Raw genomic sequence first — 13,773 nt, 5'->3', positions numbered from 1 at the left:
GTAGAATTTTGAAAGGGTCAACAATTCACTTTCCCCCGTCGTACGCCTCTGGTAATATCCAGAAACGTTTTTTTAACATAATTTAGTAGTTTGTACAGTACCTATACTACCTGCCAAGTATGAAAAGGATACGTCGAATAGTTTTAAAATGCTGAGCAAAAATAATTTTTAGATTTTTAGATAATACACCCTGTAACTGAGTAAGGAACCACATTTTATATAAGTGTTTTAGGTTAAATCTTCGTATTTTGTGCTAAGGTTTCTCCAGCTACTATATGGACAATTATTAATGAAACACCCTATATAAAAACATTGTAAACGATATAGCAATTACAAGCATGATACAGAATTACAATCATGATATAGAAAATGATCCTTGGACTATTCTCTACCTTCTGTGAAAATTTCAAGTAAACCCAAAAAAAACTACCTTCTGTGAAAATTTCAAGTAAACCCAAAAAAAATTGCGAGCCAAAATGCTTCATTTCCCCGACTAAATATTTGTAGACAAAATAAAATTATTTTAGCAGAATGACAACATTCAGATGCGGTTAGGCACGGTAAGAAGAAAAAGAGAAAGTCGAATTAATTAAAAATTTAGCTTACCAGTTGTGAAAGTAGGTGACAATTTCGCTCTAAGTTTTCTCCATTTATCATCCTCCAAAGCAAACAGATGTCCAGAAAGAGGTTCACCCTCTTCATTTTTATAAACACCATGATTCACAAAATATTCAAAATCTCGTATAAAAATATTTTTAACAATATCCAAGTCAACAGGAACATAGGTAGGAAAGAAGAAAAAGTATATACCACCATGCTTCAGACCTTTCGCTTTAAAATCGTTATATACATTACGAAAATAGTCCCCAATTGAGAGCTTCTGTAGAACCATATATTTGATGTTTCCGTAGACCAGATCTACGGGCTCCAGGTATTCCAGACCTACCCTCTTCCAATATGTGAACTTCCATTTTAGATATAAATACAATATTCCTGCACAGAGTGCTAAATACGAGAATACCGTTAAATACATTATTTTTGTAACCTTGCTGCTACTTGTATGCAACAGTATGCAATTGCATCGTAAAATATATTTTTAGATAATAGAGTAATACGCACTTGTTATAAGATTGATTAGACAGGTCAGGACAATATTTTATTACACCATTATATATTTAGCGTGTGGCTATATCACAGTTTTGTATATAAATAAAGATAACAATACATTATAAATAAATAATAATTAATTTTTATAAACAAAAATTTAGTTGGTAAATATATTCAATCAACTCATTAGTCACCACTAAAAAATCGGGCCGATTGCCACTGTAGGATCTGATGGGGCATTCCTCCACCTATGATTCAATAAAATTGTGTTTTGACTAGGAACGTTTTGGGGTAGTTCTGATTTTTTTCATTATGGATTTTGGGCTGCTGAATCCGAATATGAGGTTTGCGGACAAAATGTATTGCCGGAACATTGAAAAAATCGCGAAAAAACGAAAAATTTCAGCTTTTTTCCGCTTTTTTGCTCAAATTTCGAAAACTATTAACTTTTACTAAATGGTCTGTTAACCTTCCGATGACCAACCTTTTTTTGTTACAGGGATGACCAAGACCAAGGGGAGTTGAAATGACCCCAGGTCAAAAATGTCAAAAATAACAATTAACAAAAAATGAAGTTTTTTTTTATGGCATGGACTTTATGTCATTCAGCCAGTCACAACATGAGTATTAGTGTCATGTGTAGTGTGTATGTTGAGTAAGTGTCTTGTTACTTTTCAAAGTCAACGTCATTAGCGTAAAACTACTTGGAATTACACATAATAGACGGTATTTTACTAAACATTAACTTCAGAATATATTTTTTATTCGTAAAATATAGGGAATTTTTTTTATTTCAAAATATGAAGATATCTAGAATGATATTAAAGTCAAATAAAAAAATAATGAGTTAAAAATTGAAAATACTTTTGAATTTATTAAAGAAAAACATACGCTGGGGTCACCATTTCCCCCGCTTGGTCATCCGAAGGTTAACAGAAATTAAAGTACTTAAAATTATCTACAAATATCACTATTTACTTTTTTTTTCAGACGAACCGTTATACAGGGAATATCAGCTTTTTTACATCTGCATAAGTTCTTAGCGAAATTTTAACAGTTACATGGTGGTACAAGTCTGTTCTTGTAGGCAGTAAAACTAAAACTTTTTGAGGCTTCAGAGTCTAATTATCTATATGATATCCATATAAAGTGGATCTATTTCTTTTGCAGCATCATCAAGTCCCATCAATTGTGTGTATGCCGCCACATCGTAAATGCTCGTTTTATATGCAATGATGATGCTGCAAAAGAACTCGATCCATTTTTATATGGATATCACATATTGGCTAATTTTCATGCGTAGAAGCCGAGATACGATCGATAAAGCGTCGAAGAATACATGCTTACTTGACTGTGAGCAATCTTGCGCCTCATAGCGCGCCATTAAAATATCGACCTCTTAGCCAAAAATAAACTTACGAACATTTTCGTAAGCTCAAATTGTTCCTTTTGAGTTGTTTTATCATTATTGTTAATTAAAGTATAAATGTTTATAGCTCAAGTTTGCTTGAAACCTTTATAAACAAATTAATGTACAATTTTTTAAAGAAAATTATAACTTCAAACGGGTATAACTTTAAAACAAATGAAGATGAAATAATTTAACAAACTTTGTTTGGAAGCCCCTTAATTAAGCTTTAAAAGGACACCTTATAAGGCTCATTTGCATGCGTAGAAGCCGAGTTACGATCGGTAAAGCTTCGAAAAATACTTATTTTGCAATTTGCAATTTGCATTGTGCACTAATTTTACAATATCTTGAGTTCTAATGGTCGGATTTAAGTTTAGTAGACGGTTGTTTCCTCGTTTTTTATTAGTTAACACATTTTATTTGAAACATTTTTTTTTATCTCTTTTAGTTTATGAGCCAGAGCCTTATAAACAATTTATAAACAATTAAATTGTTTATAACAATTTTTGACCACTCGGATCGAAATCCCCCTCGAAATTCGTAATCAGCAGCCCAAAATCCATAAGAAACCGTTGAGTTTGTCCATCAGAATTGAAAATGACACGGTGACCTCTATCTGGCGCCTAGACTATTCGGTCTAAAGTACAAGTTGAAAATTGCCAATTTTTAACGGTCTCTGCAAAACCCACTTTTTACATTCCAAAACTTTATTTTTTATTAGAATGATAAATTTCTCCTAGTTTTCTGTACAAATAATAAATGTTAGTTCATAGGTATGGTATGTCTCCTGTGACAGCTTCCATGAGTCCATTCCGTCCTAAGATCAGGCTCAGATGGAGTCACAGTTTCAGTTAGTGTGAGCATTTTCTTCGGATCTGTCATCTTTATTTCTGATAAACCTTGAGGTTTTGTCCTTTTAAAATGAATTAGTTGAATAGCTCCCTGACTTCCATAAACGTCAGGCGCGGGTTTCTTTTTTATCCGAGGAATGGATTGATTAGGCGCTACTGCATGTTTAGGTGCAATACAAGAAATGCCACCATATGACGTGAAAAGTGTGGTATTCGTCATTTGTATGTACGTTAAAATCAGCGTTATCGTACACCTGCTGTGTAAAGCACGGCAGGTCAATTTTCTGCGGATCGCCTGCGAATGCTGACACTTCCAGGCGCACAGCTTCTGTATAGGATGAACAAAACCCCAAAGAGGAAACTACATCAACCTATTTTCGTGAGCCGTACTTTTTGTAGAGAAAACGGCCAACCCTGCAAGGAATGGTGAGACCAACTATCTGGCCCTTACTGCTTAGAGTCCAATTGCCTTATATATACGTCGCATATAAATAAACAAATAAATGACCAAAACATGTTTTTTATGAGTTTTTTTTTAACCAACTTAAACGTTTTCTTTTCAAAAGTACTCATCAGAGAGCAAAACCAACTTGAACCAATGTAACTAACTTAAACAAAATAATGTAATGTAAATTAACATTAAAAGTTTTCTTTTGTGTGGTACTCCTCAAAACATGACATTACGCAAACGCCGACTCCGCATCTTACACACATGTATCTCGATTCGCTTCTTTTTTTTCTGGTCTTTTCTGTGGCTACAAACGCTTCACCTTCTAGCAGCTACCTATAAGCGTTGCCACCAGTGCTACAATATAGCCTACAATATATCTAACATATGTGAACAAATGTAAACGGCAATGGGTCCGCAAGACCTGTCTTAGGTGCCAACATTTTGAGGCTTTGGGAACAATAATCTAACATTTTCGGACAAATTTCTACGGCGTTGTGACACCAATGAGTCTAAAATTTTATAAGCAACGCATATTTTCGGCTTTGGTAAATTGAGACCATAACCTTGAACGTATATATACGGGGCTGGGAATACAGACCCACTTTTTTAAAAACATATATATTATGCAGCGTTGAGACAGAAAGGGTTAACGTACATACAATCGACGGATACCACACTTTTTACGTCATGGGTGGCATTTCTTGTATTGCACCAAAACATGCAATAGCTCCTAACTTCTAACCAATCCATTCCTCGGCTAAAAACTAAACCCGCACCTGAGGTTTATGGAAGTCAGAGAGCCGTTCAACTAATATATTTTGAAAGGACAAAACCTCAAGATTTATCAGAAATTAAGATCCGAAGGGAATGTTCACACCAACTGAAACTGTGACTCCATCTGTGCCTGATCTTCTGTGGCTCTAAGGGAAAAGCAGAGACATTATCGGTATTTTAGGATGGAATGGATTCATAGAAGCTATGAGAAGAGACATAGCATATTCATATTATGAACTAACATTTATTATTTGTACAGAAAACTAGGAGAAATTTATCAAATGACAGCATTTCAATAAAAACTAAAGTTTTGGAATGCAAAAAGTGGATTTTGCCGAGACCGTTAAAAATTGGCAATTTTTAACTTGCACTTTAGACCGAACGGTTCATCTGAAAAAAAAAGTAAATAGTTATGTTTGTAGATAATTTTAAGTACTTTAATTTCTGTTGACAGACCATTTACTAAAAGTTAATAGTTGTCGAGATTTGAGCAGAAAAGCGGAAAAAAGCTGAAATTTTTCGATTTTCTCGCGATTTTTTCAATGTTCCGGCAAGAAATTTTGTCCGCAAACCTCATATTCGGATTCAGCAGCCCAAAATCCATATATAATGAAAGAAATCAGAACTACCCCAAAACTTTCCCACATGGGAGCTCGTAGAGAACAAATTGACTGAATCACTAATGCTTCACTGTTTGTCTTTCAGCACCGCAATCGCAATTTGGAGAAGGTATTTTTCCAAATCTAAAAAGTGAGTCAGAGTACCAACCACTTCTTCTTCTTCTTCTTTACGTGCCATCTCCGCGACGGAGGCTGGCAAACATCATGGCTATTCTGATCTTAGATGCTGCTGCTCTGAATAGTTCGGTTGATTGATGTGCCTCCCTACCATTCCCTCAAGTTAGGCAACCATGAGATCCTTCTCCTTCCTCCACTTCTTTTGCCCTGGATTTTCCCCTGTATAATTAACTAAGTATGTTGTATCTGTCATTACGCATAACAAGCCCCAGGTATTGCAGCTTTCGTATCTTGATGGTTTCCAATATTTCCAGTCTTTTGTATACTCTTCTCATGACTTCGTTGTTTGTTACATGTTGGGTCCATGATATCTTCAGGATTCTTCTATACACCCACAGTTCAAATGCTTCCAACTTCTTAGTAGTTGACGCGTTAAATGTCCATGCTTCTATCGCGTAAAGCAGCGTCGAGAAAATATATCACCTTGCCAGCCTAACTCTCAAGTCTTACTGGGGTGTAATGCTAGTTCGCCTCCATGTGGTGCACCCTGGGTAACGCTAAATGAACTAGCAAAAATTTGGCGGCAGACGAACGAAAAACAAAAACAATATCCTGCCAACATCACAGATCACAAACAGAAATCTTATCTATACGTAAACATACGATGGGAACAAATAAAGGTTCTTCTCAGAACCAACTGACTAGAGATCTCGGACCGTGTATCCGAGTCTGTCACCTTAACATCGAGGGCATAAGCCAGGCAAAATGCCAAGTGTTGCAAAAAATCCTACACGATAACGACATTGACCTGGTTGCCATACAAGAGACCCATACTGAAGACAAAGTCCAGCTTGATTTAAGGGGAAAGATACCTGGCTACGATTTACTGGGAGCCACCTATGATAAACATTACGGCGTCGCAACCTACATTCGCTGCAATATAGAAAATGGTTTCCTACTTTCTGCTTCCAATGAAAATAATATACATGAAGTAGTCACCAAGATTGGAGATATTACCGTAGTTAACATATACAAACCTCCAGCCACTACATGGAACCCAGAAGTGCTAAAGACTCATCCACATCCTACTATATACATCGGCGACTTCAACAGCCACCACGAAATGTGGAAGTACACCACGAATGATGAAAATGGGGAGGCACTAGTAGAATGGTCCGAAGAGCAAAACACATACCTAGTTTTTGATGCCAAAGACAGAGGAACATTTAAATCAGCTGCATGGAGAAAAGAATATAACCCAGACCTATGTTTTGTCTCAAAAGATATCAATGACAGACCACTAACAACTGCGAGAAGTGTCCTTGCAGACTTCCCACATACTCAACATCGTCCGGTGCTTATCACCATCGGAATATCAATTCCAATAATTAGATCATATCCTCGACCCAGGTGGAATCTTAGAAAAGCAAACTGGAAGAAATTCTCTGAACAACTAGACCGGACCTTGAGCTGGGTCCCTCCAACCAGCAAACATTATGAGAGGTTTGTGGGCGCAGTAATAAGCACTGCCAAGAAAACCATCCCTAGGGGGTATCGCAAAGAATATGTGCCTGAATGGACTGAAACATGTGAAGACTTATACACGAAGTTTCTCGAAAGTGGTGACCGAGAAATAGCCGATGAGCTTTTACACAACATCGATACAGCTAGACGCCAAAAATGGATAAAGACTGTCGAAAACCTTGACTTCAAAAAATCAAGCCGGCAGGCATGGTCCTTGTTGCGGAAAATTGGAGGAGCTAACCAGCTGGAATCCAGAGAGTCTAAAATGTCTCCTAACAAGGTTGCCTCCCATATAGTATCTCTATCCAGAGCTCCACGAGATCGAACACATACTACCAACGTGAAAAGAGACTTAAGGGCATTAAAACAAATGAACAGAACGAACTCCGAATATTCAGCAAGAATACTTATTTCTGAAATCACACATGCGCTGAAAGAAATGAAATCAGGTAAAGCACCTGGGTTTGATGGTATCCATCCAGAGTTCTTGATACACAGTGGTGCATACACGAAACAGTGGCTTGCAATGTTCTTTAATGATATACTTCAGTCAGGTAACATTCCTTTCTCACTTAAGCGAACAAAGATAATTGCAATTCCGAAACCGGGCAAATCAAACGATAAGCCAGAAAACTACCGCCCCATAGCTCTACTCAGCATGGTATATAAACTATTAGAAAAGCTTCTCCTCAACAGAATTAGTCACAGGATACTAGAAAATGTCCCCATTGAACAAGCTGGCTTCCGCCCTCATCGAAGCTGTACGGACCAAGTGCTGTCATTAACAACTTTTATAGAAGCTAGTTTTCAAAAGAAACAAAAGACAGCAACAGTATTTATAGATCTAACAGCAGCATATGATACTGTTTGGAGACAGGGATTAATATATAAACTGGCCCGCATTATCCCCTGCAGAAAGATAATTAACCTCATTGACAACATGCTGACCAACAGAGCCTTCCAGGTTATAATGGGAAAGGAGACGAGTAGACAGATGAAACTTAACAATGGTCTTCCACAGGGTTCTGTCCTTGCCCCTTTACTTTTCAGCCTCTATATTGCTGACATGCCTGAAACCGAATCTCGGAAGTTTGGATATGCTGACGACTGGACCCTTGCAACAAGCCACCAATCTTTAGAAACTACAGAAATCACTCTCACGAATGACTTATCCATCCTCAGCGAATACCTTAAGAAATGGAGACTACAGCCAAGTACTACAAAAACTGAAGTATCAGCTTTTCATCTAAACAACAAGTTGGCAAACAGAGAATTGCGAGTGTATTTTAATAACAAGCTGTTAAAACACAATAAATACCCGAAATACCTTGGGGTTACTCTAGACAGAACGCTCAGATTCAGAGAACACCTGACGAAAACAGCAGCAAAATTGAAAACACGCAACAATATAATACAGAAACTCTGCGGCACTACATGGGGGTCCACAGCATCAACATTAAGATCCTCTGCTCTTGGCCTGATATATCCGGTGGCAGAATACTGTGCTCCAGTGTGGCTAAATAGCAGGCATACCCACCTGGTCGACACCCAACTAAACCGTACTATGCGTATGATAACAGGCACAATAAAGCCCACCCCTACAATGTGGCTACCTACCCTTAGTAATATAGCACCACCCAACCTACGCCGCGAACATGCATTGGTTAAAGAATATAACAAAATAATGGACAGTCGCCAGCTTCTAGTCCACAACGACATCCCCGATATTCTTGGAAACCGTCTCCGATCCAGGTTACCCCCTCTACAATCTGCTCAAGCGCTGCAGCAATCCAACTTTGACTTAAATACCCGATGGAGAGAAGATTGGGAAAGTAGGACAGATCCGCATTACCATAGTCTACCGGACATCATAGGGAAACCTGGCGAATTTGAACGTCCCCGTAAGATTTGGGCAGCCCTTAATCGAATTCGCACAAACTGTGGAAGATGCGCCGACTCCCTCCACAGATGGGGTAAACTCCCCTCGCCTTCTTGTGACTGCGGCGCTGCAAGACAGACGATCAGTCACATTGTTCAGGACTGCCCACGCAGAGCATACACAGGCGACCCTATAGACTTTGTAATGGCAACCGAAGGGTCAATCGAATATATAAAAAAATTGGACATCTGTTTGTGATGCATTGTATAATGCATAAATCTAACTATATTCTGTGATATACTTAAGCCATACGCTAAATAAAAAAATCTCAAGTCTTATTTCAGTTTTTGATATTGTTATTTGGTTTTTGATATCCTCATAAATTTAGTTTTCTTGATGTTTATTGATAATCCATATTCTTCTCCATACTCAACTATCTTGTTCATTAGCTTTGGAGGTCTTAAAGGTTTTCCGGTATTATGATACTATCGTCCGAATATCTAATGTTGCTAATTGGCGTTCCATTTACCATTATTCCTGCAGTTTCTCCCTCCCTCCATATCAACTGTGACCTGCCACAGTTGGTTCTAATTCTGTTTAGTGTCGACCAGATTAGACAATCTTGGTTGATTGAAACCCTCTGGCTTGCTTGTAAAACATGGCATATTTCGGATGTTAGGCGGAGCATTCTTCTCCCAATCTTCTTGCCAACGGTTGGTTATTTCGAAATTCCTTTCAATTAGTATCCTTGCAGAATCCAGAGGATTTTTCCTTGAACGACGCCTGCTTATGTCTCTGTCGTTAATACTAACGTGAGAGCGGAGCACAGGATCGGCGTTAATTTTTCTATATTCTCTGACAAGGGCATGTTCTCGACATACAGAGAGCACGTAAAGGTTGGAATAAATTCATTTTCTCGAGAATGGACAATTTTGGAAAAAAATACAGAAACAGGTCGATTTTTATTTATAAATTAAGACTTTTTGGCATATATGTCATACTAGTGACGTCACCCATTTGGGCGTGATGACGTCATCGATGATTTTTTAAATGAGAATAGGGGTGGTGTTATAGCTCATTTGAAAGGTAATTCAATTCTCTATTCAGTAATATAAACATTAACATAATTATTTATACAGGGTGGCAACAAAAATTTTGAATCTGTGTAATTTACTTAATTCAAAATACATTTTACTGCTATCATAAAACAGGAAAAAATGTCTATTTGACAAATAAATATGGTTTTTTGCAAATTCAATATTAAAGCAGCCACCCACCTGCCTCTTGACAATTTGAGCATTTAATTTAAGCGAAAAGCAAGAATTTTTTTCAAGTAAACATTATTTTCTGTTTTCTGAGAGCAGTAAAATGTATTTTGAATTAAATAAATTACACGTATTCTTCTTTTTATGTCAATAAATTTAATTCAAAAAAATTTTTTTCGCCACCCTGTAAAATAATTATGTTAATGTTTATATTATTGAATAGATAATTGAATTACCTTTCAAATGAGCTATCACACGACCCCTATTCTCATTTAAAAAAATCATCGAAGACGTCATCACGGCCAAATGGGTGACGTCACTAGTATGATATATATGCCAAAAAGTCGTAATTTAAAAATAAAAATTGACCTGTTTCGGGATTTTTTTCCAAAATCGTCCATTTTCGAGAAAATGAATTTATTCCAACCCTTACGTGCTCACTGTATAATATGTGACTTAGTGTTGGTAGCTAATACGTTGGCGTGGCCTTGATATAATACGCAAAGCCTGGTTTAGTTGGGCATCCACACGTTTGGTGTGTGGGCTGTTGAGCCATACCGGTGGCATATTTACAGATGCTAGCGTGTGTAGACACCAGGGTTCTGAACTCAGTTAGGGTTTGGAAAAACAGTACATTTGCAGATGCTAGCGCGTGTTGATACCACGGTGTTGAAATCGGTTAGGGTTTGGAAAAACAGTACGTTTACAGATGCTAGCGTGTGTTGACACTAGGGTGTTGAAATCAGTTAGGGTTTGGAAAAACAGTACATTTACAAATACTAACAGATTTGGACACCAGAGTGTTGAAAGCAGCTAGCTTTTTTAGTGGGTATACATGCATATGCTAACGGCTATTGACATTGATTTTATATACCTACTGCTGTGGAAAAATATTTAAGTGATTTAGGTATTAATAAATAATTAAACGTTGCTAGGATATAAACAATAATATTAACACAAAAGAACAACATAAAAAATAATGTTGTTCTGAAGCTATTTCCTTGTGGCATGTTTATAATTAACTATTTAGATGGGAAATAAGCCACAATTAAATTGAAAAAAATAATTTTATTAACATTTCGACGCCCAAATTGGGTGTCGTTGTTAAAATACAAAATACTACTAAATTAAACAAAAATGTTGTTGCTTAGTAAAAAATTCTTCTAATAATTGAAGACCTAAGTGAAAGAAGGAGGTATGCTACAAAGCCTACCTTTTTAGATATGGGCAGTTAAAGTTTTTATTCCTCTACTTTTATCATGAAAATATTGTTTGTGTTATTTGGTTTTATTTATATTGCTATAAGCATTCCTCTACATATAATGTTGATAATTTGTTTTGATTTTTAATATTTTTTCTAAAAATAAATAAAAACCGTACATACCGCCTTCTTCCATTAATTTTAGTTTGTCTAACGATAGTTTATCTGAATGAATGAAGGGGGTATGTGGCATGAAATAATGCTCTATATTCAGTTTTACACAAATTTATGTAATTGAACACAAAATAATCTTCTTCTTCATGTTGCTATGTTCATGTTGGCTATCAAACTGGCTATAGTAATTTTGTTAATGGCAGCCCCGTAAAGGGATGCAGAGGATCTGTTAAACCATTCTTACAAGTGTCTAAGCTATGACGGTCTTCTGTGACCAGGCCTTTCTTCTTCGACCTGGCGTTTCTTCTTCCGTCTAACTTGCCTTTTTTATTAATAGCTACCGTAGCCTTAAATACATTTATAAAAAAAATTTAAACAAATTAAAAAAATCAATTTTTTCAGCCTGTGTACATTATTTTAGGTTTTTTGATCATTGGAAACAAAAAAGGTGTTTTGTAATTTTTCTCTAAAGTTAATAGTTTTCGAGTTATAAACAATTTAAACCTGAAAAAGACGAAAAATGTTTCATACCTCCTTCTTCCATTCAAGAATTGTATTCTACATGTTACATACCTCCTTCATCCACTAGAATATCTCTTATTAACCTTTTTAGAGGTACAGTAAAAGTGGCATAATATGGTAGTTAAGTTACATACCACTTTCATTCACTAAGAAACTATGGAAATTTTACGTCCTTCTTCCACTTAGGTTTTAAATTTGTTTAATCTGACTCATTTATATAGGCAATTCAGACATATATTATACATTTTAAGGTATTTTTTACTAAGCAACAACATTTTTGTTTAATTTAGTAGTATTTTGTATTTTGACAACGACACCCGATTTGGGCGTCGAAACGTTAATAAAATTAAAAAAACCAATACAGAAGTAAAAACTTCGAGATGTATTCTGGTATAAAATCGTTTATTATAGTTTTATTATCGTTTTATTATAGTTTTATTATCGTTTTATTATCGTTTATTATATAGTATTATTATAGTTTTAAATAAACGATTTTATACCAGAATACATCTCGAAGTTTTCACTTCTGTATTGGTTTTTTTAAACTATGGTATACAGCCAACTATTGGGATTTCCCCATTGATTTGTTAATAAAATTATTTTTTTCAATTTAATTGTGGCTTATTTCCCATCTAAATAGTTAATTATAAAAATGCCACATGAAAATAGCTTCACAACAACACTATTTTTTATGTTGTTCTTTTGTGTTATTTGTAAATGTACTGTTTTTCCAAACCCTAATTAATTTCAACACCCTAGTGTGAACACAAGCTAGCATCTGTAAACGAACTGTTTTTCCAAACCCTAACTGATTTCAACACCGTAGTGTCAACACGCACTAGCATCTGTAAATGTACTGTTTTTCCAAACCCTAACTGATTTCCACACCCTGGTGTCTACACACGCTAGCATCTGTAAATATGCATACCGGTGCACGGCACAGTACTCTGCAACGGGATACACGAGTCCCAGTGCTGTCGACCTAAGTATAGTCGCTGAAGAACCCCAAACGGACTACCTTTTGTAGAATATTATTTCGTGTTCTAAGTTTTGCAGTCGTCTTTGTAAGATGTTCTTTAAAGCTTATCGTTCTATCGAGTGTCACATCTAGATATTTTGGGTATTTAGTATGATTGAGGAGTCTGTCGTTCAAAGTGGATTATTAATTGGTAATTAGCCAATATGTTGTTTAAATGAAAGCATGATACTTTCGTCTAGGACAGGGGTGGGCAAATACTTTTAAGCGCGGGCCAAAATGAAATTTTCAAAATGTCTCCCGGGCCGGAGGATTATACCCAGTATGTACGCTAATGTTTTTGGTGGAGGTTTTTCTCTGCCCAAGAAATTTTTTTGACAAAAATACTATAAGTATCATTTTAAAGCATTTAGAGAAAGACATTTGACTGTTAATAATAATAAATTGTCTTTCTGGTGTGTACACGCGAACAATTTGTTCCCAGTAAAATTACAAATTTTTTAATATGGTCCATTATATTAAGCCATAACAAGGATCCAGATAAAAAATGAACTTCAGAAATTCGATCAAGAATAAAGTAATCAAGAGCAGCTTTTTTAAGATGAGGAAATTTCTGAGTAACCAAAGATTCAATCTGCAAATCTAATATCGGATGGTAAAATGTTATGTCAAGTCAACCATCATAGACGAAATTCAAAGGAGACAACTGATCTGGTATGGTCATGTACGACGTCAATGGACGACGACAGGCTGCCAAAACAAATTTTAAAATGGACGCCAAGGGAAAGAAGGAAGAGAGGAACGCCGAAACAATCCTGGCTAGGCGGCATTCAGAAGGCAATGTCGGAAAGGAACCTTCACCCTGACGAATGCAACGACGGACGAAGCTGGAGACTGGAGC

The 13,773-nt window shown here is 36.2% G+C and overlaps 1 protein-coding gene across 1 annotated transcript in view; it reads right to left on the bottom strand.

Annotated features, from left to right (window-relative positions):
* LOC126889289 (probable cytochrome P450 6a14) overlaps positions 1-1,131 on the bottom strand; it is a 28,499-nt gene extending 27,368 nt beyond the window's left edge. The window contains exon 1 of the mRNA XM_050657415.1: positions 607-1,131. Coding sequence (XP_050513372.1) covers positions 607-1,033 — 427 coding nt within the window. The 5' untranslated portion in view covers positions 1,034-1,131. The remainder of the gene's footprint in view (positions 1-606) is intronic.
* Between the last annotated feature and the right edge of the window lie 12,642 nt (positions 1,132-13,773).

This window comes from Diabrotica virgifera, chromosome 8 (assembly GCF_917563875.1).
Source record: "Diabrotica virgifera virgifera chromosome 8, PGI_DIABVI_V3a".
Taxonomy (NCBI): Eukaryota; Metazoa; Arthropoda; class Insecta; order Coleoptera; family Chrysomelidae; genus Diabrotica; species Diabrotica virgifera.
The sequence above is the reverse complement of the archived record's forward strand: the minus strand, read 5'-3'. Positions and strand labels throughout refer to the sequence as shown.